Genomic DNA, 26,198 nt, shown 5'->3' with positions numbered 1-26,198 from the left:
CCTTTAAAATGGCTGTTGCCCTTTCTGTGCTGTAGCTTGTTTTCTTTTTACTAATGTAACTTCATATCGGCAAACAGACACTTGTTTGGAGGTTCCAAATGTCCCTATCAATAGGGCTGTTTACACTGTATTCCACATATTTGTCTCACTGAGAAACAATGAAAATATAATCAAGAATAGGTCTCAGGTTTGTAGTCATACATCACCAAAGAAGATAGAAGATCACAGTTAAAAAAAAATAGTAAAAGTGAAGAGGCCATGCAACCATTGATTTGATTAGTTCCCAAGCTACAAAGAAATTGCTCAGGAATGGGGCAGTCTAATGGCAGTAACTGAGGTTTCTTTTTTTAGAAAAAGGATACAGAAAGTGTGCTATAAAGTGTTAAGACGTTTTGTCGAGACTTTGTAGTGACAACTAAAAGTGGTCTTTGCCTATGAATTTATTGAATAATTCTTTGGCTAACATAGTTGGTTCCTAATTTTTGTTGTAGAGTTTCGTTGGCTCTTGAAATTCTGAATTAGCTTGTAAATTTTGTAGCTAGGTTGAAAACAATCATTTGGTCAAATCACATGATTCAGATGAATCGAAGTTAATAGGAGTCAGTTCAACGTTTCAGTACATTTTCCATGCTAAATGTGGACTGTGGACCTCATCAGGTCAAGAGACACTAGTTTTAATGGAGTCAGTGAGCTAACTCAGCATTCAGTCTCTCTTTTCTTTCAAATCAGGATTTTGTCAGACACTTTATGAAATGAGAATGCTGCTCTCAGATGTTCACTAGACTCATTGAATTTAATTCTTTACCAGAACCCACACCAGAGAAAACAGGCGACTCTTTGCAGGATTTGTACAAGGCACTGGAGAACGCCAGTGTTTCTCCATTAGGAGAGCATCGCCTTTCCACCAAACAGGAATTCAAGAGATCCTTTGTAAAGAGATGCGACAATCCAGTTATCAATGAAAAATTGCATAAGCTTAGAATTCTAAAGAGCACAATTAAGGTAGGATGTTCCCTTTTTTAAATAAATCATTATTGTAAATTAGTCAGAATTAACTGGCTGTAACTTCACTGTTTTTTTTTTCAAACCTACCCTTTCTTTCTAATGGTCTGGAATGCATCATCACCACCTAACTTGATTTCCTACTCCCATCCCTTCAATTCAGTGTTGATCCTACATTACACTGAAAACACACTGCTTAGAGTCACCAGCAATGTTCTTTATGATTTTGACCACAAAGCTTTAGGCCTCCAAGTTCTCTTGTAACTCATTGTTACTTTTGAGCCAGTCAACCATGACATCCTATTCCATGTCTCGTCTCTGTGGTTCACTGTAATACTGTCCTCATGTGGTTCTGTAACTACCTGTACTACCGAATCCAACACGTCCTGCAAAAGCATCTCCTCCCGTGCCTGCAGAATCATCTCAGCTGTTCCCCAAGGTTCCATCCTTGACACTCTCCTGTTCCTCACTGAGATGCTATTTTTGGCAGCATTATGCAGAAGCATGAGTTGTAAGCTGATGATACCCAGCTTTAACTCCAGAATGCCACCCTCTATTTCATGGCTGTCACCATGCTGACTTAAAATGGAGAATGAGCCTGAGTTTTTTTTACAGCTGAGCCAAACAGCCTGTTTCTGTGCTGTAGCAAGTTGATTCTTTGATGAGGTGCAATCCTGAACTGTGAAATGCTTTGGATGATGTTTTGCTATGTTAAGTGTACTACATAAATGTGATTTGTTATTGTTTTGCTTTACTCTGGTGTCATATTAAATCTTTGAAGGTAGGAGATCCCCAGTGACACAGCAAATGTATGCAGTAAATAGCTCAAAACTGCGCAAGTACTGAAATCGACCCTGATGTTTGACCTTGGTGCCACAAAAGATGTTGCAATTAGCTCAGGTTAGAGCAGGCAAACAATTCACAACTGGGCTAAACTCAGCAATAACAAATTACACTTGTATATCATTTCTCAGGTACCATGATCTCCTAATGTTTTGGTACGCTAAGGTTCAAAGAAAATTTAGGCATCAACTGGAATTTGGAGAGTTATGGTGAGGCCAAAGAGATCGGTTTTGAGTATTCTATTGAAGGTGAGGACAGATAAAGTAGAGCAGAGTGGAGTCTGGGATGTAGGCTTGGGGACAGTTTCAGCAGTAGAGTAGAGTGAGTCCATGGATGGATTTATAGGCAAGGACAAGGATTTTGAAGTCAATGTATTAGACAATAGCAAGCCACTAAGAATCAGGAAGGACAGTACATAATGCAGAATATGTTCCAAGTTGTCGAGTTCTGAATAGGAATGCTGTGCAGGATTGATCTCTTGAGGTTTATTGAAGAGAACTACAATAGTTTGCATTTACACAGCATCTGTAATATAGTAAAATGTCCCAGGGAGCTTCATAAGAACGTTATCAAACAAAATTTGGCACTGAGTCACATGAAGAGATACTAGTATAGGTGACCAGATCAAAGAGGTATGTTTTAAGGAGCAACTTAAAACAAGAGAAAGAGGCAGAAAGCCTTAGAGAAGGAGTTCCAGAGCTTAGGACCTAACCAGTTGAAGACATGGCTGCCATTGGTCAAGCATTTAAAAATGGGGATGCAAAAGTGGCGAGAGCCAAAAGAGCACAGAGATCTCATAGCTTTATAAGACTGGGTGAGGTTAGAGAGATATGGAGGAGAGGCCTTGGAGGAATTTGAAAACAAAGATGGCAACTTTAAAATTGAGGTGTTGACAGACCAGGAGCCCAATGTAAGTCAGTGAGCACAAGGTTAATGAGTAAGTGGGATATGGTGCAACATTTTGATTAAGCTCAGGTTTATAGGGGATGTAAGATGAGAGGCAGGCCAGAGGAGAGTTGGAACAGTCAAACGTAGGGAAACAAATGCATGGATTCGGATTTGGATTCAGCAGATGTGCTGAGGCAGGATCAAAGATGGGTGATGGTACATAGCATTGGAGAAAGTGAGAGTGGAGTTGACAAAGGCATTGGCTGAGAGTTTTAAGCAGAGGCAAGAATGAGTTAGGAGTCAAAGCTAGCAATATTGTGGAGATGGAAGTAAGATGATAGGTTGCAACACAGAGGTGCGTAAGCCTTGTCTTTAGTTCTCAACATTTTAGCTGAGAGTTTATGGCTGGTATTGGGAAGCAATTTTTCCACGAGCCTTAGGCCTATATCAGGTGCAGCAGATATGCTCTCAGCCAGATTCTTGCAAGAGTTGCAAGCCGGCAGATCAACTGATCTATTAATTGCCTGTTAATTGTGCAGCAGGAAAACCAGGCTCTGAAATAAAAGTTTTTCTGGCTGTTTCAATTCCTGCTGACCCTACAAAAATTCCCATGAACACAGATGACCAAGTAACCACTGCATTAGGTCATGGAAAACCTGGGAGTTGCTGCTGGTGACTCATTTGTGTGACAGTTTTCTGTGGCAGCACTTTGTCACCAAGTGTACAAAATGAACACAAGTTTTGTCAAAATAGAAAACGTTTACTGAATTTTTGTATTCTTCTCCCTGTTGCTTCCTTTTGACGCATTCAGGTGCGCTTTTCACTCCAGAACACTTTACTATTTGATTATACTTCTTTTAAAAGACTGAAAAATGTCGATGAGATATCCTGATCCATTTTTTTTATCATAAGTTTGCAAGTTGGAAATATTTAAAATATTATAAGATTTCTGCCTTTGGATTTGTATTTTTTGTGAATTTAGTCTTAAAAAATAATTAGGTCATTTAATATTTTCCTTCTGTGCAATATTATGATTTGGACAATCTAAGGATGTTATTACTTATCCCTAGAGCAAGTGTTTACTGACATTTATCTTTATGTTTAAAGTAAAGCAGGCTGTAGCTTGCCCAGGTCAACAGCTAACCCATTTACTGATATGTGCACCAAATACAACGTGTAATATAGAGTCCTTGAATGGATGCTCATGCTGAATGTCCAAAATATTAAATTTGTTTTGAGTGCCTACATCTCTACCTTCATGTGTAAAAAAAACTGCTCTACCCTTTAGTCAATCTTATCAAATCAATGTGAACTATTTCACTTACACTTACACTTCATTTCACCTATCTGTATAATTAAGCGCATGTCTCAGAGTCATACCTTTAAAAGACATCACTCCTCAAAGTTATCACACTTAGCTTCAAAAAAAGACATGATTGACTTGAATCTTGGGTCACATTTAATCAAGTGGCTATCTGAGTTGATCAAAAACATGCCCTTTCACATTACAGATAGAAAAAATCTACCAACCAACAGCTACCATATGACTACCCAATCAAATTGCTCATTTATTTTTCAATACAGCTGTTCACAACTCAGCAAGTATAACACATCTGACTAATCAGGCTACTAAAAATAAATTGCTCCAACTGCTTTTACTAGCCAGGTTACTTTTCAAACCACTGAGTACACAAGTCTAAAAATAAACTTAATAACATAATCGACAAAAAGGAATCAAGTAAATTTAGCCATAAACTATTTCTTTTAGCTTAGGAACCCTGTAACAATCATCGCTGACTAGGCCTGCCAATTGCCTTGGGGTTGAAATTCACAGTGTCTACAGTGTTTCTCTTACCCTTCTGCTGATATTTCCCAGGCTTTAATATATAAAATGCAATTACAATGTTAAAAATAATTCAAGTAATTATAAATTTCTACTTTTAAAAAGCAGCACAATAAAAGTCGAATGGTTTTGTTAGAAAAATATGGATGCATGTTTTACTAAACACCTGAAATCAAATAAAGTATTGTACTTTTTCTGCATAAGTATTGCTGTTGTATTTTTATTTGTGCATTTTTAATGATGTGGATTTTATTTTCTGTTTTTCACCCTCAGGCAAAAGAAGGAGAAGTAGCGATTATAGACAAGATTCTAGACAATCCCAGCTTGACATCCAAAGAGTTTCAGGGATGGAAACAAACCTATGTAGAGCTTTTCATGGATATCTGTCAGAACAATGCAGCCACGGAATCAGTAGACGGGGCAACTGAACAAGCTGCACCTACACCTACACCAACACCACCTCTGGTGCACACCCACTCGTACATTGAAACCCATGTATGAACAGTTTCTCGGCAGGCCTTGTATTAAATATAATCATTTTTTGACTGCTTACTTTATACTGGTGAGTCATGATGTAAGTATTTTCTTAGTACACTGACTCCAATTTAATTCAGATGTTAGTTGGCTTTGCATTAGATTCTGGATACAAATGGTTATCATTTGTTTGAAGGGGCGTTGTTGCCTTTGTTGGGAAAGCTTTGTCCCTCCTTATACATAGATGTCTTAATGCCACTTGAGTCATTATAACATCGTTCTGTGGCTTACGTGTGATTTTATTGTGGTGTGCCAATGATAAAAATGACACTGAGTTCTTTTCCGTACCCAGAATGGCAGCCATGCCCTTGCAAGTTGACTAATATAAATTAGCATGAAAAGAGCCAATGAAGAATTTGCGCTCATAGGTTTTATTTTGTTTTCCTTTTTCTTTTCTGCTCCCATGATGCACATGATTCTCTGCACACAGGTATAGCAGATTATGAGAAACTGCTCAAGAATGGATCTGCATTGTACCTTCATGTCCCCTATAGCTCATAGAAATTGGCCACTTGTTACAGGAAATCAGGAATTCTCCCCCCCCCCCCCCGCCCACCCCCCCCAACCCTCACCGGCCCGGCTTCCACTCTGAATGCTGGCACATCACAGCACAATGTGTCGGTGCACCAGTAGTCTCTGTCCCCAGAGCACATAAGACCTATTTTAACAAGCCCGCCCACTGAAATGAGGCATTAAAAGGACTGTGCTTCAAATGCCACCCTCAGATGCCATTTTTCCCCGGGGCTTTCACAGGAAGCTTCCCAGGTGATCCGCAGCATGGGGGAGTCTTGTGGCAGTTTGCAAATTGAGGTTCTGTGACTGCAATTACAAGGTAAAACTGGGCAGAGTCTGTCGGACACCTATTTTTTACTGGGAGATTTTTATTGCAGCCAAACCAATAAATATTAAAGTTCTCTTAAGACAAAGACTATCTTTTTTTTTTAGTATGGGGCCAGGAGGAACAGAGTGCTCTTTCTGAGCCCACAAAAAAAATGAAACGGGTTGTTGTTGGACCTTCTGAGGCTCTCAAGGATCACTTCACCACTCCACAACATGCCCCCTTCCCCTGCATCCCACCCCCAGCCTCTCATTAACAGTGATTTCCTACTCTTTGAAAATCAGCAAGATGCATCTGGGCACCCGCAGCTCACCGGCAGAATGTAAATCAGGCCTCCAAATGGCTCATGCCAGCAAGAATGGCCAGCTGTACTCCACCCGCTGCCTACCCACCCACGCTCCAACCATTGTCCACCTCCACTCCTCCAATTGTCCATCCACACTCCACCCACCGTGTGCCCAAGCTCTGCCCACTGACCTCTGGAGCTCTGCCTGCACCACCCACTTCTCACCTGTGCTCTGCCAGCTGGTCTCCTGCTCTGCGCCTGTTACCCACTCTCTACCTGCTTGCCTGCCCAAGTTCCGCCCGACGTTAAGTTGGCCTTAATGTGTTTATATTAATGATGTTCCAGACTGCCTGGAAAGAATAAGCCTCAAATAAAACTGTCTTCAAGTCTGCAATCAGATCAGCAATAAAATCATGATTGCATTATGTGAATGTGTGATTTATGTATAACGAAGAAATCTTCTGATTTTAAAACTCGCCATAATAATTTGCCAAACAATTTTGTCAAATTAGCTATTGGCACTCCTGCAAAAATATTCTAGGTGTTTCTGACTATTTTGATTGTTTATTTCTGCCCTTTTTGCACCTGCGTTCATTCAGCTCATAGGTACAACTGGTTTATCTCACCATTCAAAGCACCCTTTGTCCCATTATTTTTTAAGCAAAAATTTTTATTTAATAGAGACGTAACCCAGACTTGCAATCCATGCATAAAATAATCAATTGTGTGCAGATAATTCAGAACCGTCCAAATTTTAAGCACAATGGAACTTTTATTGGATCTAACTATTGAAAATTTACCATGTCTCAGCACAAAAATAGCTCAGCATCTTGGAATGTGGAAGTGCAGCAAGGCACAGTGTTGATTTCTCCACTTCATTGAACTCCTGGCTCACCTGGAGTACTATGTGGAAGCACTGCACAAAGGGAGAGTTGTAAGGAGTGACCAGTGAAGAATGGCTGAGACCAATGAGTAAATCAGCCAGAGTGGAAGCAGTCCTCCAAAGTAAAATGGCAGAAAGAGTAAAGGGTAATCTAATTATAGACAGTTTGTACCTTCATGCAGTACATTACAATTACATCAAATTTATGCTGTTCTTATGCTGAAAGTTTTGAACAGACTGAGCTAAACTCTGTCATGTGTGCTCTGGGTTGTGAATGGTATCATTGCAATGTATTTGTTTGTAGTCAATTGAAGGTATGAGAAGCCCATAAACCTCTCCCTGTATTCAGACAGTATGCAAGTTAGTAAGGTCATTTGTTTGCAGGACTGAGAGTAATATGGCATCCCTTTTCAAAAAAGGGTGATTACCTTCTGTCTTACTGGACTGCAAGATTATGCATTTTGGCATGTTTGTATATTCTTTACCAGATTACCCCACCTGAAAATTGCATAATTCAGTCACTGAATATCAATTCTTGATTGAATTGGACATATCAACTTGAAACTTGATATATAACAAAGTCAAAGTAGCCTTGTCATACGTAGTGTTAGAAGAAACTTCCTATCATCCAATGTAAAATAACCATCAACTTTGTAACAGTGATCATAGTCATGTCTAATGATTATATGTGACAGCCATTCAAACAATGCCATTGAGCAGTGTACATTGATCATTTCTCAGCAGCCTGGAGGACAATTCTTTGATTGACCAATGCATGCTACATTAAAGTCAAACCAGATTGTGAAAGGGCAGAATTTAAATTCTAATATTAACCATTTGAAACATCTAGGGGTGAGAAATTGAGCTTCTTTGCTCCCATTCTTTGTGCGCTACATGTGCGCTTAGTGCTCCAGAATCACATCTGTGGCGGACGCGGACATGTGGAGTGAATCAGGCTGGATGCTGTTTTGGTGCAGATATTGGCAAGGGCGCAGTGAACAACCATTGGAGGTATGGAGAGCAGGCAAATCATGATGTCAATCAACTTGCAACGTTGATTTGACACCAGCAGTGCCATTTTGGAGCTCATCGCTCCAGCCAGTGCCCACTCTTAACTTCACATAACTAAACACTGATTCAGCAGCAGGAAGGACCCAATCTCACCCTCCACTCTATCACGCTATTTAAAGAGATCAGAAACTACATGCAGGTTAGCTATGATTGATTTCTTCTCACTGTTGCTATGGTTCTGCAAGTGTTTGCTGCTTTTCATAGTTATTTCAAGTTGCATATGTCTACAGGGAGTGGAGTGGCAAATGCTGAAGGAGCTTTTGCTGACTTCAAGGATTCCGCATAAATCAGTTTCTCCCAGACATGGTTGCGCTAGTAGACATTCCCTTTAGAATACACCATGACTTGGAGAATGAACAAAGACCACACAGAGCTTTCAAAAGCATCCTTAAAATTTCCCTCTTTGACTGTGCCTTTGGTCACCTTTTCTAACTTCTTTTCTATGTCTAGTATGGTATCTACGGTTTCCCTATAACACACTTTGGAATGTTTTGTTACTGAAGGATACTATGTAAAGGTAAGGGTGCTGAGAATCCATGAGTCAGCACATTTCAGCTTAAGTTCCAACATGTGCCTGGCCCAGTTCTCCACTGCCAACCCTACAAACGTTTGTATGGTCAGTGAAATGTCCCTTAATATGTCACCTATGGGTGGACTTCTATGATGCTATGGGTGCATCTTTGGCATCTAACCTTGCAGCGGGGTTGGAAAGTCCTGTCGATGCAGCATGGCCAAGGGACTCAGAGGCCCATCTGCACAATCCCCACCTGGAGCCTGGGTGGTCCCTAGATCCACCAAGATATCATCTGACTGTTTCAGGGCGCAGGTCATAAGAGTTGGAATCTTGTACTGTCGCTGGTGGTGAGCTTGGAGGGAAGGGTATGTACTTAGGCAGGATGGTGGCAGAGCAGAACGCCGCCAGCTCCACCAGAGTTAAGTATTAACCTAGCTGCAGGTGGGCCTGTCTTCATACAGCATTCACAATAGTTAAATCTATGCATCCAGCTTGTCAACTCTGGTGTCAGCGCTGGGGGTGTGGGGGTGCTGGGGATCTATCGATCAAAAAGCACTCAATGCCCAATCGAGGGGGTGGTTGCTGTCAACTCCCCCCCCACCGCCCTGCATTCCTTTCCCTGCAACCCCTGCCCCACGAAACCACCCCCTCCGTCCCCCACCCCCCCCCCCCCCCCCCCCTCCCCCCACATGACTTACCTGTAGCTTGGGTCGCTCCACAATCCCGGGGTTCTGGTGCCTGTCCTTCCGGCAGCAGCCATGGCCTCTGCAGTGGAACTGCTGAGCACAAAAGCTGCCAGCCTCTGATTGGCAGGCAGCTCTTGGTAGGTGAGACTTCCACCCCAGGATCTTGATGCCAGGGCAAGGCCCTCCAATGACTTTGCCACTCCCTGATTGTCAAGCAGTTAGGTGGGCCTTCCCGAAAAGAGGTAGCGTGGGTCTCTCGCTGGTTCTCCAGGTGGCAGGAGATTCCGCCCAAGAACTCCTGATGTATAGGGTGTCTATCACCCCTCCACCACTCCATGACAATGTCCTTGTAAAGGCTGAGTACAGGTTCCGTCTCCACAAGAAGTCCCCAAAACAGAGGTGCAAGGCTGGCATCCAGGATATCCTATGCCCAATTTAGTTTCAACAATTCCACTAAAGTTGATGCAGGAATCTGAGTATGGCTGTGGACTTTTTGGACCAAGTCAATTGCCATGTTACAATATAACATGGTAAATTCAGAATATAAATTAAGGATCAAGGTGAAAGTAAAAGGAAAGGATTATTGTCATAGGTCATAAGAACGCACATATGCACACCACTTGTTTGAAGACTGATAGCCATATGAGAATCAGCTAAGAATATAACGGAGGCCATTGTAACCTTGATCACATGGACGAATAAACGGGCTGAGGCAGATTGCCTATCTGATTTTTATTTCCACTGAGGTCAGTGGGACAAAAGGATGTCAAAGGAAGTCAATGGATCAAAAGAATTGGTTCTGTAAAGGATGAGTAACTACACTGTCACTTTACTGCCCAAAGATGAGGGTGAAATTTACCTGCACACAGTGCAAAAATTCAGCAAGGTAAACTATTAACACTCCTTAACTTAAATCCTGTCTCTACAGCATCCAGCTCTGTTCTTTAATTTCTTCATTCTGTTTTATTGTCACTCTTTTTTGTTTTACTCTCCTTTCTATTTTTCACTTTAATTTTAAACGTGCATATTTATTTTATAATTTTATTTTCTCATCAAATTTATGAACGTAATCTATATGTAAGTTCTCAAAACAGTTCTTTACTTAATGTACATTGTTTAAAACTATTCAGACCCATTGATGGTCGGTACAGTATTCAAGGGGAGAATCCTCTCCCTGTCGAGAGCAGGCACGGGCGGGCGCAGAGCTGATTGCCGCCCGCGATCGGCTGCACACCACCATTTTACGTGGGCAAGCCAATTAAGGCCCGCCCAGTGTGACGCGCGCCCACACTACCTGTGCGGGCAGGGGGAGGAGGGAAAGTCGGGTCCTGCACTCCTTCGCGCATGCATGTGAAAGAGTGCAGAAATCTCCCTGAGGCAGCTCCATGCCTCAGGGAGATTACGTTCAGTGCAAAAGATGGTAAAAATAAAATTATTCAGACATGTCCCCTCATGTGACAGTGTCACATGAGCTGGGACATGTTTATGAATTTTAATAAAAATGTTATTTAATTAATAAACCCTTCATGAAACCTCATCCCGCCCGTGGATGAGGTTTCATGATAAATGTGAAGGCCACCTGGGCTCTTCGTCTGCCCGCCAACCTTAAGGTTGGACGGGCAGCCCTAACAATTGCTTTAATTAGTTTATTAATGACCTTAACAGGCCTTTGACAGTTCAGCGGGCGCGCAGCTGACTCCGGTGCACACCCGCCGAACGGAAGATCAGAATGACATGCGGTGATATCGGGACGCACGCCCGACGTCACCGTGCGTCATTTTACGCGAACAGAAGATCCTGCCCCAAGTTCTGTAAAAAGTACGCAAAACTCAAAAACTCAGTTATTTCACATGGAGCTTTTCCATGGTTAAAAAAAAAAACTCAGCTATAAACCTTTTCATCCATAGTTTCCTCTTCAACAGCTACCGTGAACCTTGATCAATAAGTAGCGTTTTGTTCACTGTCACTCCTGTTGTGTGAGATTTTGTACTCCACTAAGCTGGGTGCCAGGTTCAGGGCACATTTTGTTTTGGATTTGCATTCAATTTACGTGTGATGAGGACAGACTTTAGATTTCTGGGATGATTTGTTTTTTATTCATTCTTGGCCTGCGAGCTTCATTGGCAAGCCCAGAATTTATTGCTTATCCTTATTTACCCTGAGAATGTTTTGGCATTGGGCCTTTTCTTGAACCACTGGTAGAGGTTTAATGGAACTGAGTGGTTTGCTAGGCCACTCCAGAGAGCAATTCATAGTCAACCATCTTTGTGCGAGACAGGAATCACACACAGCCTAAACTAGGTAAGGACAGCAGGTTTCCTTTCCTTAGGGCATTACTGAACCAGTTGGATTTTTACAACATTCTGACAACGTCATGATCAACTAACCACATTTGTGCCTACAGTGAAATTTAATTCACCATGATGATTTCTTTTTCAATACCTATTCAAGACCATGAACACCCACAAATAGCAAAAATTTACTATCCTCACAAAAAGCTATTGTTACAATAATATACAATGAAGTTGTTTGCACATGATAATGTACCAAAGGACAAAAACAAAAATTGCACTTTCTACGTATTTGCATTAATCAATCTCACAAAGCCAGAACTAGGGAACTAAGGAACACTATTTTATATTTCAGAAGCAAACCTCACATAAAGTTACATGCAACATATACACGTAATGCATTATTGGAAATATTAGAAATTGAGCAGTATAGCAGGTAATTGGTTTGGGAAAGGCAGAGCAGCTATATACAACCCAAATTATTATGCTACATCACTGCTGATTAAGAAGGGAACTGGGACTTGGCAAGATATTAACCAATATAAATAAACCTGATACAGTATAACACAGGTTAGTTTGAGTATCTTGAAAGTGAAGTAAGGATTTTTACAATTATAGCAATTTGGTCTTGCTTTCAAAAAAAATATTAAAATTGGGTCCAAGGCAGTGAAACTAGGTTGTCTCTACAGGTTTTTTAACCTTATGTCAAATAACGACTAAGTGTATTCATGATCACAAGCTCTGCTGTTGCTGCAATTGCTGCTGCAAGCCTGCAGTTTATACTTGAGCATTGTTTGGTATTACCCCAGCACTACTGCTGAAAAAAGTAAACTATGTACTCAAATGACCACATATGCTAACAGATCTTTTCGCACATTGTATTGATCAGTTACTTGTGTATGTATGCAGGAACCTAATACTTTAAATAACAAAAAAACACACAAAAAATGCATCCTCAGCTGAAGAAGTATATACTTTCTGTGTGTGCAACGAGCTTGTTTTATAGGTTATATCTGTAACAGTGAATGGGAGGGAGGAACATTTCAAAAATTCATTTTTTGAATCAGATTATGTTGTAAAATTACTAATTCTGAACATTTTCCTAACTGCCCACTGCAAGTGAGCAGGAAAGTGGCCTTCTTTCAGAACATGGAATATAAATTCAGTCTATGAAAGACAGGCAGACTATAATACCCCTTGGTTTGGATGGATTCCAAATCAAGAATGAAATCTAAAGAGATATTTGTATAAACTGAAAATATATGTACTGCATGGGTACTGACAAATGAATTGTGAAGTTTTATATACTTGTCATTATTTCAAAGAAAAATACTTGAGTAAGGATATCAAGTTGTGGCACTTATACCAAGCGTTATGCCTCTGTTGTACTGTACATTGTGACAGATTTTTTGTAATGGACCAAAAAATAAGTGTATTGATATAAGGAAAATTATTTCTACTTTGAGTGTAGTTTACAGGCTTTAAAGATGATGTAGTTATAACCTTGTTTTGAAGAATAAGATCTGTTGCTGTGCAACAGCTTTATGGTTTGCACTTTACTTAGTAAAGAACTGCATTCAATGTTTTAAATTTTGAAAGATGTTTCTCAACAACTGCATTATTTCTAAGTGGCAAGTGTAGCATGGAGTCATTAAGTTGTCTTTCTTGTGATACAAAGATGAACCTTTCGACAATATGTATGTTATTTGTTGTGTATATTTTATTGTTCTTAGCTTAAAAGCAAAGATGATTATGAATATGGTAATCTATCGTCAAATAAAGTTCTTGAAATTTTTATATATTTTATTATTTTTCATCTAATCCACATGTGCATAGTATGCACTCAGTTAGCAGTTCAAGGGAAGTTTGTAATCTGAAAGATTCTGTGGAAATCCATGATAGATTTAGAAGATGACCAATTGTTCTAATTCAGCCCACTGTTAATTTTATGGCTAGAATGTTGAGTGTATATTGTTGAGTGTAAGAGTGCCAGCAGTAAGAGCTGTTGAACAAGAACCGGACACTTCTCCATAGGATAGGAAAAAACATTGGGGAATCATCTTTGAGTGCTCTGAAAAAAGTCCTGCCAATTAGATCAAGAGCAGCAGTGGGCTTAGAAGCCTGTCAGTCCTTTACATCAGGAAATAGCGCCTAATGAAGCAGGGGATAAAATCAAAATTAGAGTAAACGGAAATCTGAAAAACTCCTAAATTCACAACTGACTAAGCTCTTAGAGACTAAATCTTTTCTCTGTTGTACAAAATCTGGAAATTTGAAGATCTGTATCTCATCTTTCTTAGAAGAATCTTTTCTGTATTATAGTTGTAAGTAATGTGAAAAGTCACAGAGAGAAATTTCTGCTGCAGATAACATGTTTATGCAACATTTTGATCAGTCATGTGCAATGACACACAAAGAAAAAGTATCTACATTTTATATTTTAAACTGCTCCACAGTTCCTCTTTTTCTCCACTCAAGTTTAGTCTTAGTTACATACTTGAGACCATGTTTCACTGCCATGTCACAGCTAGCATTTGAATTGGACTTGATAAAGAAGAAAATTAAACAAAGTTTCGCCAACCATACAGAATTGCAACAGTAATGTTGAATTTAATTCCTAACAGTACCTCTCTCCCAGTATAATAGTTTCTAAATTTACAAAAAGGGTTGCAAAACCTACCAAGTTATGATGGTCAAGCTATATAGGCTACAAAATTACTAATCTATCTCGGCCACATTTTTTATAACAATTTCCTTGTACCTAGTTGAATGTTAATGAAAATTAGCAAATACCTTCTCTTCCTCAAGCAAGGGGACTAAAATCTATTCTCCCAATAATGAATGTAGAAGATTGGATCCATAAAATATTACAGCCCACATATAACATGTAAAAGGTTGGTCTATTTAATATAGGGCATTAAAATAACCTGGAAGCTAATGAAAATGTGGTTTGCTACAGTATCCTTAATTTGAAAGAAAAATGATGCCATTGACCAAGCACATGGTAATTTCATGTTCATGGTGTGCTACCTTGTGAGTATGTCCAGACCATGAATAATTCTGCTGTGCAAAACATTACCTCAGGTACTACATGTCTTTTTGTGGAGATGGTTTAGATTAGACGCAACCAGTTCAAACAAGCCACCATGTTCATCCTGGAGTTTAAAATAGAGGCCAACAGTAGCTTTCTGAGTCCTGGTGAATTCCAGCCCAAAATAGCAAAATTGTAGTTCTACTCCTGCCAGTGGTGTAGTGTGCCGGCTGCAGACGCTTTCCTGGCCAGGTCAGTTCCATAATTATTCACAGCTCCCAGTGCAGCTTTACCTTCTGCAGAAAGCTAACTTAATAGGCAATTGGAAAATGGGATTGGCAAAATTTGAAGGGTGTGGCCAGTTGAAGTAAAATTTCTTACAACCTTCAGAAATGTTCAAAAGGCATTTCAACCTACAGTCAGCTTTTGCCAAGACTGAAGGGCAGGAGAGGGAGAAGAAATAGGCAAAAAATAAAAGTTCAGAGAAATTCAAGATGGTAGCATGTCATGGAGTAGAGTGGGAAGTGACTGAGAAGCAGAGCATCTAATCACACCATTTCATGGCTAGTAAAATGGGAGTTCTGCTGTATAAAGTGTATGCAAGAAATGTCTGCCTTCGTTGGCACTCCAATGTATCCTGACTGCCTGCAATAAACCTGAGGTATAAAAAGTAAAGACTGAAATAAGCTTAGCAATAACTGGCAGTTCCATGTCTATTTTGCAGGATTCTTTGCAATTGATGGTAAAGCCGTGAAACTGGCTCCTTGTGGCCCTTGTTTGGTAGGCTTACGAAGACAGGAAGGTAGAGTTGTGGCACAATGCCAAATGCAACCAGTCTAAATTAGGTGCTTCTTAAACACTTTCACATGTCTTCTGTCATGTACTATTTCCCCATAATATACTATATTTTGGGTACCTCAAAACCACCCCGGACATAAACTTTACCTTATTTAGTGCCCACCCTGGGACTCTGAGGTTCACTAAGCTCCCACAAAGTGCTTAATGGAAAATTTTGTTTTCAAATACCACTTTTTAACCTGTCCCTGTTCTCTAACTGAATGATTTACTGTCTGCTTTCCCATGACTTAGGGAACAACACAAAACTTTCTTTAGGTGATGCTAAAAAACAATTTATTGCAACATATAACTAAAAATATCTCACCAAAAACTTCCAAATTCATATTGATAAATATCTTAGAAATCTTGAAAACAATATGTAATAAAAATTGTTTAAAAAGTACTGAAGGTATTGAAACAAAAACAATCCAAGATCTGTCCCCATTGAAAACTCCCATCACATTCAGAATGGGCTTTGTTGGGAAAAGATGCTGTGCCGGCACAAGAGGCAGAAATTGTGGCAGGTATTCACTTAAATGATTTTGTGCATATCGGGAACCATGATGAGGCTATGACACAAAATATGTGCAAGCATTCTCACACACAAAATGCAGCCAGATGAAAGTTATAGGCAGAAGGAATCAAATGCTATAAGTTACCACAGCACTCCAATTTTCTAAACTGCACAACTAGGGAAGATGACCAAATATTTACCATGTTTTCTCCACGTAATGCCTACATTTTTAGACATAACCAAACCACAGAGCTCTAGTCTGCCCAGGCATTAACCTTCAATTCTTTCAGTCTCGAATTAGAATGTTTCTGAAAGCTAATTAGTAGGTTAATCAATGAGATGTTAATTTTTTGATTTTTCCAATACCACCATATCAAATTTGATGGCACTTATAATACTAAGTTCTCCCTCATTGCTAGCTTACCAGCTATCTCAACTTCAGCATTAATATTCTGCTGTGGTTCTTTGTTCTAAACATTAAGAAATAGTTGTTCCATAAATCTGTATCTCATACTTGATTCTGACCTTTATACTCTCCCATAATTTAGAAAGTGCAGATTAGTTAGGGGTAGTCTGGAAAGAAAAGTAACACTATGAACAAGTGCATCAGCTCACAGAAGGAAAAAGTGTGAAGCTTATTATTTTTTCCTGAGTTTCCACAATGGGAAGCAAGTGAAAATTGTTTTGACTGTTGCTTGTTCACTTGTGATAAAGGAGCTTAACTTATATCTGACCTGATTTCAACATGTGCTTTTTAATGGTCAGCAGGTTGAAATGTCTTTTGGACATTTTTAAAGGCTGTAAGGAATTTTGTTTTAACTGGTCATACCCTATAAATTTTACCAAGAATGCCATTTTCGAGTTGCCCATTAAGTTAGCTTTCTGCAGAAGGTAAAGCTGCACTGGGAGCAGTGAATAATTACGGAAACAAGCTGGTCAGGAAAAAGTCCGCAGCCAACACACTACACCTTCAGAGATTTGAGACGGGCAGATAAACACACATGTGAATTATGCTTGCAAAGGATCCTATTGTTGCATCGCTGGAGTATAGTATCATGTAATTAGTGGGCAGTATAGGTCCACCTTGAAATGTATGACATTCCCAACACACTTACAGGATTTACAGGACAGAGCACTGTACCCAAGAGAGTATCTAAGGCTGGTAACACTAATGTTAAAGTTTTCATCATCAGTGAGTAGAGCTCCAGGTGCTTATTTGAATATGTATGCTTTTGCTCTAAGAGCGATGCAAACAGGTTAAAATCATATCACTGTAAAAACAGGAGGTTGAGTTTAACTGAATACTTAGAATAAACAGAAGATGAGTTCAGAAGACTATTCGTAGATGGAATAAACTAACCTGCTATACTTTATTATGAATTATTTTTATTTTTTTATCAAATAAGAATATAAGAAATAGGAGTAGACCATACAGCCCCTCGGGCCTGCTCTGCCATTTAATATGATCATGGATGATCTTCAGCCTCAAATCCATTTTCCTTCCTGCTCCCCATATCCCTTGATTTCCCGAGTGACTAAAAATCCATGTCTCTCTATATTGTTGCAAACATAACAGAATTCACTAAATTTTGCACAAAAGCAAAATATTACAGATGCTGGAAATCTGAAATAACAGAAAATGCTGGAAATATTCAGCAAGGCTAGCAGCATCTGTGAAGAGGGAAACAGAGTTCATGTTTCCTGTCGATGGCCTTTCTTCAAAAAAGTTAGAAATGTAATAGGTTTTGAGCATGTGAAAGTGGAGAGGGTGGGAAGAAGAGTGATTGGGTGGAGAGCAAGAGAGATTAAATGACAAAACATTTCACAGTGAAAAGCCAAAGGGAGTGGTAATGGAGAAAATAATCAAAAGATGTGACTAGAGGTGTGAATGGCAGGATAGCAGCCGTCTGACCACAAAGTAAAGGAATTTAGAAATAAACAAGAGGGGGAAAAAAAGCAAGCCAACAAAAAAAGATACAAAACAGAATGGAGGCTGAAGTTATGATGTAAAATTGTTGAATTTGCTCAAAGTTGCTTCACTTCACTTGCTCAAAACCTATTACGTTTCTAACTTTTCACTGATCTGATGAAAGGTCACCAACTTGAAATGTTAACTGTTTCTCTATCCATAGAGCCTTCCAAACCAGCTGAGTATTTCCAGCATTTTCTGTTTCTCTATAACTATACTTAGTATGACTTTAATAAGAAGTCTTGCCTGGTGAAAGTGGTCAAACTTTGTTGCATTGCTCAGATGAATCATGGAGGACGCTGTGGTTGAATGACGCAGAGGGTTCAGTATGGTAGGGTGATACATAGAAAATTATGTAAATGAAGTACAAAGGATATTTTTTCCATGCTGGGCTAGTCTCAAATATCAGCTTAGCTCAGTGATAACACTGGCACCTCTAAGTTAGGTCATTTGTTCAAACACATTGCACTTAAGCACATAGTCTAGGCTGACATTTTAGTGCAGTACAGAGGGAGTGTTGCATTTTTGGAGATGCTGAGATAGAAAAATGGACCTTCTCTTGCCTGGTTTACATCCTCAAAATGGGTGCAATATGGCATAATTTGGGGTTCCAAAGTTCTATGCCCCAAGGATTCTTTAAGAACATCCTGAAATTAGGTCAGACCATTTTTTTAGGCATCTAGTATGGACACATAAAACAGGTATTAGATTCCTTGTACATACTAATGAGGGGACTTATGTCCTTTGTAGGACCCCTCTACTAAGCATTGGTTTTGCTCTGCTCAGCTTTTCTAGATGTAGATGTGCCTTAGCCATCAGGCACCACTGTAGAAATAAAACTCCACAGCACTCTGCCAGCTCTGATCAACAGCCCCTCCCCTTCCTGCTGTCCCCTTGCCTGGTACTACAAAACTTACTGAAACGAGGCCTGGTTGGGGCATGTACTACTTGTGCAGCATCAATCTTAGAACTGAAAATGGGCGCAGACAAATTTCAGATGAGACCTTAAACCCAGGTCATCTCTGTCTCCTCAGATTAGTGCTCCCAATGATTCGACAACCAACTCTACCAAAACAAAATCACTCATTTATCTCATTGTTGTTTGTGGGGCCCTGCTGTGCAGATTGGCTACTGGATTTGCTTACATAACTGACCACAGTTCAAACGTAAAATCAGTTGTGGATGTCTTTCTTCCATAACACAGTCATGAGTTTAAATAATTTTATTCCGAAAATAGTTAATTTCCAGGCAAGTCACATTCAAACATTAACAAATACGTTGCCATTTTTTTTCTGAGAGTCCAAGATTCATGGACCCAAGTTAGTTGTTCTAAGTGCACAGTGAAAAAAAAGATAGCAACCAAATGGTGTGTGTAGACCTGTGCATTTATCGCAAGCTGCAAATTCCATGTAATCGTGAATGTCCCACAAAAGTTAATCTCACCATAGTGCTATAAAATATTGGAAAATCACTGTACTTATCATGGAGTCTTAGTTAAACTGATAACATCCCAATCAACCCGGACAACCTTCCTACATGTGATGTATTGTTGGGTTTCCTGCCTGCAACATTGGAATTGGTTCACGTGAAATCATCATGCAAGGACATTGAAATTTGGCCAAAATTCCTTTGAAATAAAATATGACCGAAACAACTTGATATCACTAACTTGACAATGCACATACAGGTGACAGCAGATAGGTGAACTAACTGTACAAATGTAATACATAATGCGGCTGACTAATATATTTAATCCTTACACATTATTAAAATTGCAACTTTTGAATTGAGTTTCATAAGCTACTTGTGAATTTTGGCATCATGTCATTTGCAGAATCTTACTTCCTATTCAGTTTGTAATTAATAAGTTCCAACATAGTGTACTGTTTGTTCTCGTTCCCCACTAGTACTTTCACCGCACTCTTGTGCTATTATATTGTGAAGTGATTTACGATGTGGAGGGGTGAAGAAAGCATATTGTACTTTGAGAGTCAAGTCAAAAAAGGCACCATTGTAAAATACCCTAGCATGCAACAGACCTGCTAGAAACATTTTAATGTAGAAAAATAGTGGAGGCTGCTACCACCCTCTCATTTAACATTTAAAGATAGCTGAGCACACAGAGAGATACAACTCACAGCATAATATGGATTTACAGGCTTCAGCACTCTTCAAATAATGCACCCCAAGATCAGATTCACATAAACCTGCAGACAAGGATTGTGAAAACATTGTGCTCAGAAATCATAGAATCATCCAGCACAGCAGGCCAATTGGCCCATCGAACCTATGCCAACTCTTTGAAAGAGATATCCAATTAGCCCCACTTCTTGGCTCATTGCCCACAGCTCTGAAAATCTTTCCTTTTTCCAAATAAATAGCTAACTCCCTTTTGAAAGTTACTATGAAATCTGCAACCACCGCCCTTTTGGGTATTGCATTCCAGTTTGTAACAACTCAGTGTAAAAAATTCTCCTCATCCCTGGTACTTTTTATCAATTATTTTCAATGTGTCCCCTGGTTGTCGATCCTCCTGACTGTGGAAACAGTTTCTCCTTTACCTAATCTTTCAAAATCCTCATACTTTTCAAAACCTCTACTAAATCCTCTTTTCATCTTCTCTAAACAGAATAATCCTAACTTCTCCAGTCTCTCCACTTAACTGAAGTCCCTGATCCCTGGCATAATTCCAGTAAATCTCCTATGCACCTTCTCCAAGGTAAATGATCCAAATCAGTCAAAAAATTTGGGGGAGGACGGTGAGCTAGATAAATGGTGTTTTCATGTGTTTTTTTTTTAAATTTCCATTTACTAACTTGTTTAGTAAATTTCAGCTATAGCAAAAAGTGACATCTGTCTCCTGGCATGCTATGGCCAACAAAACAGGCTGGGGTTATGTAGAAATGAAGGTTAACTCCATTGCCTGAATGCACCCCGTCAGTTTGTCCATCTCAAGCTGTCATTGGTTAATGGACAGAGTGCGGGGAAGCCATCCGCTTTATTCAAGGTGAGGCCTCTCTGAATGGTGTCAAAGGAATTTTCTAACTGTGCAATTCCATGTTCAGTTTGTCCTCCGCCTCGGGTAGATCCATGAGCTGCAGCACAGCGCACTGACCCCCGCAAAAGGGCAAGGGGAGCTTGCAGGCTTCCCTCCAGGTGTCGGTGCTGGTGTCGTACACGATGGCGTTCTGAGCAGCCACCTCCTGCGAGTTGTGCCACTTCTTGCCCCCGACGAGGTACACGTTTGTCTCCACGACCGCCAGGCCATAGCAGGAGCGGTCAAAGAGCAAGGGTCTGAGCCGCCGCCACTGTTGCTGCAGCGGCTGGTAGCACTCGATGTCACAGAAGGGCTCGTACATGCCGACGAAGGAGAAGATGCGGTCCCCCACCGTGGCCATCTGATGGCCGAAGCGGGCGATGCTCATGGGCGGGCACCTCTTCCACTGGGCTTCCAGGGGGTGGAAGGAGAACATTTCCTTACTGCTGTCCGCCTGGCCGTCCTGCTGGCCCCCGGAGAGGTAGATGGTGTCGTTGTGGACGGCACAGGCGTGGCCGTGCATCTTGTGCGGGAGGTTCCTCACCTTGTCCCAGCGGCCGCTGCTCAGGTCGTAGACCTCGACGGCGGCCAGGGAGGCGCCGAGGCCGCAGCGACCTCCCAGGGCGAAGATACACCCGTCCAGCACACAGCAGGCGAACTGTGCCCGGCGGCTCTGCATGTTGGCCAGCCGGCTCCAGCGGTTAAAGCGGGGGTCGTATCGCTGCAGCCCGTTGCTGATGGTCAGCCGCACACTCTTGGGGTCCTGGTCGGCCGCTTCAGGCTCTTCCCCTCCCAGGACGAAGAGGAAGTCGGCGAGGACACAGACGCAGTGATTCTGAAGCCTGGGGCACTGGCCGACTGCCCTCCACTCGCTGCTGAGCGGATTGAGTGTCCAGAGGCTGCTGACCGCTCCCTGGTGCAGGCTGACTCCCCCCACCAGCAGCAGCCGCCTCTCCCCGGCCCTCAGCCTGCTCTGCCGGCTCTGCAGCACCGGCTGCCGGCTCTCGGCCCGGTGGTAGTCCAGGGCCCCGGAGATGAGCCGCTGGACGGCCGCTCCCCTTAGCAGGCGGGGCTCCGAGGCCAGCCGGAGCAGCACCGCCCTGGGCAGGAGGCAGTACCTGATGCGGGGCAGCAGCCGGTCCGCCTGCTCCCAGCGGCGCCGGTCCCGGTGGAGCCAGTCCAGGAGCAGGGCCAGCAGCCTCTCCTCCTGCAGGCCGGGCAGCTGCTCCGACTCCAGCACCGCCGCCAGCGACTCCGGGTTCAGCTCCAGCAAGCCGCTCTCCTCGGCGCCCGCGGCCAGCAGGCGCCACAAGTGGCCGCAGATGTACCCTTCGGCCCTCCGCTGAGCCTCGGGCAGGGAGAACCTGGCGGCCACGTTGGCGGCTTGGCAGCAGCTGCCGGGGCTCAGGCTGCTGACCAGGTAGCGAGAGCAGAGCTGAACCGCCTCCAGCACCTGCAAGTACCTGGCCGTCTCCAGGGTCTGCGGCAGGGTCTCCAGCGAGAGCGCCAGGCAGGAGTTATAGATAAAGTCCAACACGTGCTGCAGCCCGGTGGCCGACACCATGTGTAAATAAACCACGCTGGCCTTCGACTCCTTGGTGTAGTCTTTAAACATCGATCTGAAGTAATCACTGGCACAGGCCAGGAGAGACCTGTGGGCGCTGAACTCGGTCCCCTCGGCCACCAGCACGATATCGCACAGCAGCTTGTCATCGCGGAGACCCTGGTACTGAGACAAGACCGACTCTCCGTGACTGGGGGAAAGCGCCAGGAAATAACCCGCGCTCTGCTCCCGTGTCGACATCAAACTCTTCACACAAAGCCCGGCCCGGCTGGCCTTTAGAAACGGTGGCTGGGGTCGAAACAGTAGGACATGTATTAACTAAAACCTTCCCTCACAATGAAACAGATGCGACCCCCTCCATCGCGCGAATCGCTGAGCTGTCCGAAAGAGCATCCTGGAAGTAACTGGCCGCCTCGCCCATCCATTTAAAAACACAAGTCCCAGTATGCAGCCTTGTAAATGAAGCGCTGACGTCTCATACTGAATCCAGGGGGGTTTTTACTGTATTAACTGTTGCCCTCTTCCAGCAGAATGACCCTCGCCACTTTCCTGTGCTCAACTTGTGACAAACATTCCCAAGGTCCGGTGGGCAGGCCCCTTACCCTCTCATTATGTTGTCAATTTGGGTCGCTCGGACCAGAATAGAAACAACAAATGAAAGAAGCCAGTGTTTAGTTTCGGGTTGTCTCTCCCTGTCCCCGCCCTCTGTTTTACACGCGGCCGTGTGAGGCTGTGTCAGCGGACACCCAGAAGGATTTGTTGATGGGATGAAATGAAGAAGGGTAGGGGGAGACTCGTGAGCAGCATAAACACCATCGTGCACCTGTGGGACCGAATGGCCTGGCCCCATGTGCTGTACATTCTATGTAAAGTAATGCTCTGGGCTGGGATGCTGGCACTAATACAGCGAAGAGGGCGCTAATGTGTACCATCCTCACACTGGGAACGGGATCCCTCAGAGAAGGTTATAAATAAGCCCGCCACCACAACTGATAATGTTCCCCCTGTAATCCAAATTATTTCTGTGCGAAAATTTGGTCTTTTCTTATATTTTATGACGGGTCCTTATTATAATTTATACGGCCATCATCGGAGGGAGGTTTTGTCTCCGCGTTGTCAGCTCCACTTACCAAGACCTGGTTTAGGATTTCGCTACTCTCAGCCGACAGGGGAATCTCCTACATGCGATAGGATATCTCCGATAGAGCCATTACGGCACAGGAGGAGGCCATACGGCTCATCGAGTCCATGCCGGCTCACTATAGAGCAATCCAGTCAGTCCCATTCCCCCAGCAAGTGAAGATTAGGCAGTAACTGCACTGAGAACGAAATAAACTTCCCGATTCCTGATCGATTATCCGCGAACCAAATCTTTACAGTTTTGTGCTGAATCTTCTCACATTAATAAAGCTCCCTGTGGATGTTCAGGATATTTTGCCAGTAAGCACGTTTTACCCTTTGCCTTTATCGTTTGACTGTTTCTTAGATGCACTTGTGGATCCCTATGGACACTACTTATCAGAGGGGAAGCATTCCATAAAGCGGGATAAAAAACAGTTGGCCAAAAAAATATTGCAGCATGAATCTGGCCTGAGTAATACAGTGGGTAAGAGCAGGGAGGTCAAAATTTTTTAAACCAATGAGTTTTCTGCATATTATTATTAGGGATGGGCAATAAAAACGCTGGCCTGGCCAGTGATGCCCACGTCCCATGAAAGAATAAAAAAAATGCAAGGCCCCGGTACGGAATCATGAGTCCCCCTTGAGCCCCCATACACAGAACTGCTGGATCTCCAATATGCACAAAGTGAGAATGCCGTCACACCCAAAGAAATTCAAGCCTCACGTAATAATTATCAAACCACCCCTTCCCCCATCTCCCACCCTCTTCCCCTCCTTTCCCACAATGAATTTGAACATTTTTAATATAATTGATGGTGCAAGTTCTCACAATTCTGAGGGTTTTTTAAAATTCTTGTAAAAACTTGCATGCTGAATTATGCATTCCATTTAATTAAAGCTGAACTCAGGCAGGCACATCACCCAAAAACACATTGCACTACACTTATTGACACACTTCCGTCTTTCTTCCAGGAGAAGGTGACCCAGAATAGAAGGCAACAGCAGCTAACCAGGGGAGGGCAGGCACGACTACATGTGCTGACCCCTACAGAGGAGACTTTACTGGGAATAATTGGGGTGGCCACCAGTGAGGCGTCGGCCATCGAAGATGACAATCTATTCCTGCCTAATGCAACTTCTCAAAACCAACTGCACCCTCATCCCACAGTCTGTGATGATGTACAAATTGCAGATGGCGTAACTCCCCACCTCTTGTTTTCCTTCCCTTCCCTCAACCCAACCCTCCCTTTCTGGATTTATGCCTTTAACTATAAATGAACTGCTGCCTGGCCAGCCAGTAGTGCAGAGGACTGAAGACGTAGAGGGAGAGCAGACTGAACGGGAAAAAACATCGTCACTTGATCTGACACTCTCATCCACCAGTTCAGGTGCTGGCACTGGGAAAACCTCAGAGGATAACATTGAGGCTGAGCCTGGACGTGGCGAGTCTGTGGCCATGGGTGGGCTGCGGCCAGGGCAGGGGGAAAGAATAGCGGGTGGTGCTGCTCAGGAATCAGATGTGGTCTTGAGTGGGCGGGGTGTGGAAAAAGGCTGATCTGTATGCACACAGAAACGTTTTGTGGCTTGACAGGCCTGCCAGGGTCTGTTGTCACTATCAAGGAGCATGTAGGTGTCTGGTTTCGAGTTGGCACAGGGCTTAGCAATAAGCTTAAGAGTCTGCCTTTCCAGTATGCAGGTTGCAGCCAATTCCATGAACATACAAATGTATCAATTAGGAACAGGCATAGGCCTTTCTTATTAGTCTGCTCCGCTGCTCAATAAGATCATGGCTGATCTGGTTGTGGCCTCAACTCCAGATTCACCTACTCCCTATAACCTTTGACTCCCTTGTTAGTCAAGAATCTATCTACCTCTGCCTTAAAAATATTCATTGACCCTGCCTCCATCACTCTCTGGGGAAGAGAGTTCCAAAGATTCACAACCCTCGAGAGAGAAAAAATTTCATCTCATCTCCGTCTTAAATGGGAGACCTTGCGGACCTAATGCCTCAGCCTCCATTGCAGCACAAGCAGAAGCAATGCAAGAAGCTCAGACCGAGGTGATGAAATTTCAGCTTGTTGCCATGGAGGCTCAGATTGCTGCTATCATGGCTATGGATCCCAGTGCTCAAAAAGGGTTTCAGGATACCACAGCAGACCAGCAATCTGTGTTCTAACAGATTACTAAGGTTGCTGGTGGCCATCCCGAGGAGTAGTAGTGGCTTCATTGTGCATAAGCTGACATTCTTCTTCCCACCGCAGTCACTCCGCCAGTGCCCTTGTTATTGCCTGTCAACCAGCTGGCTGAGACTGCTGAAGTCCGTGCCAAAGTGGTGCAATCTGAATCCACGCCTTCAAGGCTCAGAGCTGCTCAAGGTCATCCCGCAAGGCCAATTACATTCACCACTACTGAAAGTCAGCAGCCTTCTACCAGTTATGCTGCAGC

The 26,198-nt window shown here is 42.5% G+C and overlaps 2 protein-coding genes across 2 annotated transcripts in view; one reads left to right on the top strand and one right to left on the bottom strand.

Annotated features, from left to right (window-relative positions):
* The window catches only part of cnksr2a (connector enhancer of kinase suppressor of Ras 2a), a 579,431-nt gene extending 573,403 nt beyond the window's left edge, over nt 1–6,028 (top strand). Inside the window, exons 23-24 of the mRNA XM_078559925.1 lie at nt 809–1,002; nt 4,850–6,028. Of these exons, the coding sequence (XP_078416051.1) occupies nt 809–1,002; nt 4,850–5,077 (422 nt within the window). The 3' untranslated portion in view covers nt 5,078–6,028. The remainder of the gene's footprint in view (nt 1–808; nt 1,003–4,849) is intronic.
* A 14,013-nt stretch (nt 6,029–20,041) lies between these two features.
* On the bottom strand, nt 20,042–24,066 carry klhl34 (kelch-like family member 34). The gene has a single exon (XM_078559926.1). It carries the CDS (start codon nt 22,869–22,871, stop codon nt 21,072–21,074), a length of 1,800 nt encoding a protein of 599 aa, XP_078416052.1. The 5' UTR covers nt 22,872–24,066; the 3' UTR covers nt 20,042–21,071.
* Between the last annotated feature and the right edge of the window lie 2,132 nt (nt 24,067–26,198).

Source organism: Cetorhinus maximus, chromosome 16, assembly GCF_964194155.1.
Source record: "Cetorhinus maximus chromosome 16, sCetMax3.hap1.1, whole genome shotgun sequence".
Lineage (NCBI taxonomy): Eukaryota > Metazoa > Chordata > Chondrichthyes > Lamniformes > Cetorhinidae > Cetorhinus > Cetorhinus maximus.
The sequence above is the reverse complement of the archived record's forward strand: the minus strand, read 5'-3'. Positions and strand labels throughout refer to the sequence as shown.

What these genes read in the sequence shown, in the direction of transcription:
- klhl34 (XM_078559926.1), bottom strand. Translation starts at nt 22,871, where the DNA reads ATGTCGACACGGGAGCAGAGCGCGGGTTATTTCCTGGCGCTTTCCCCC.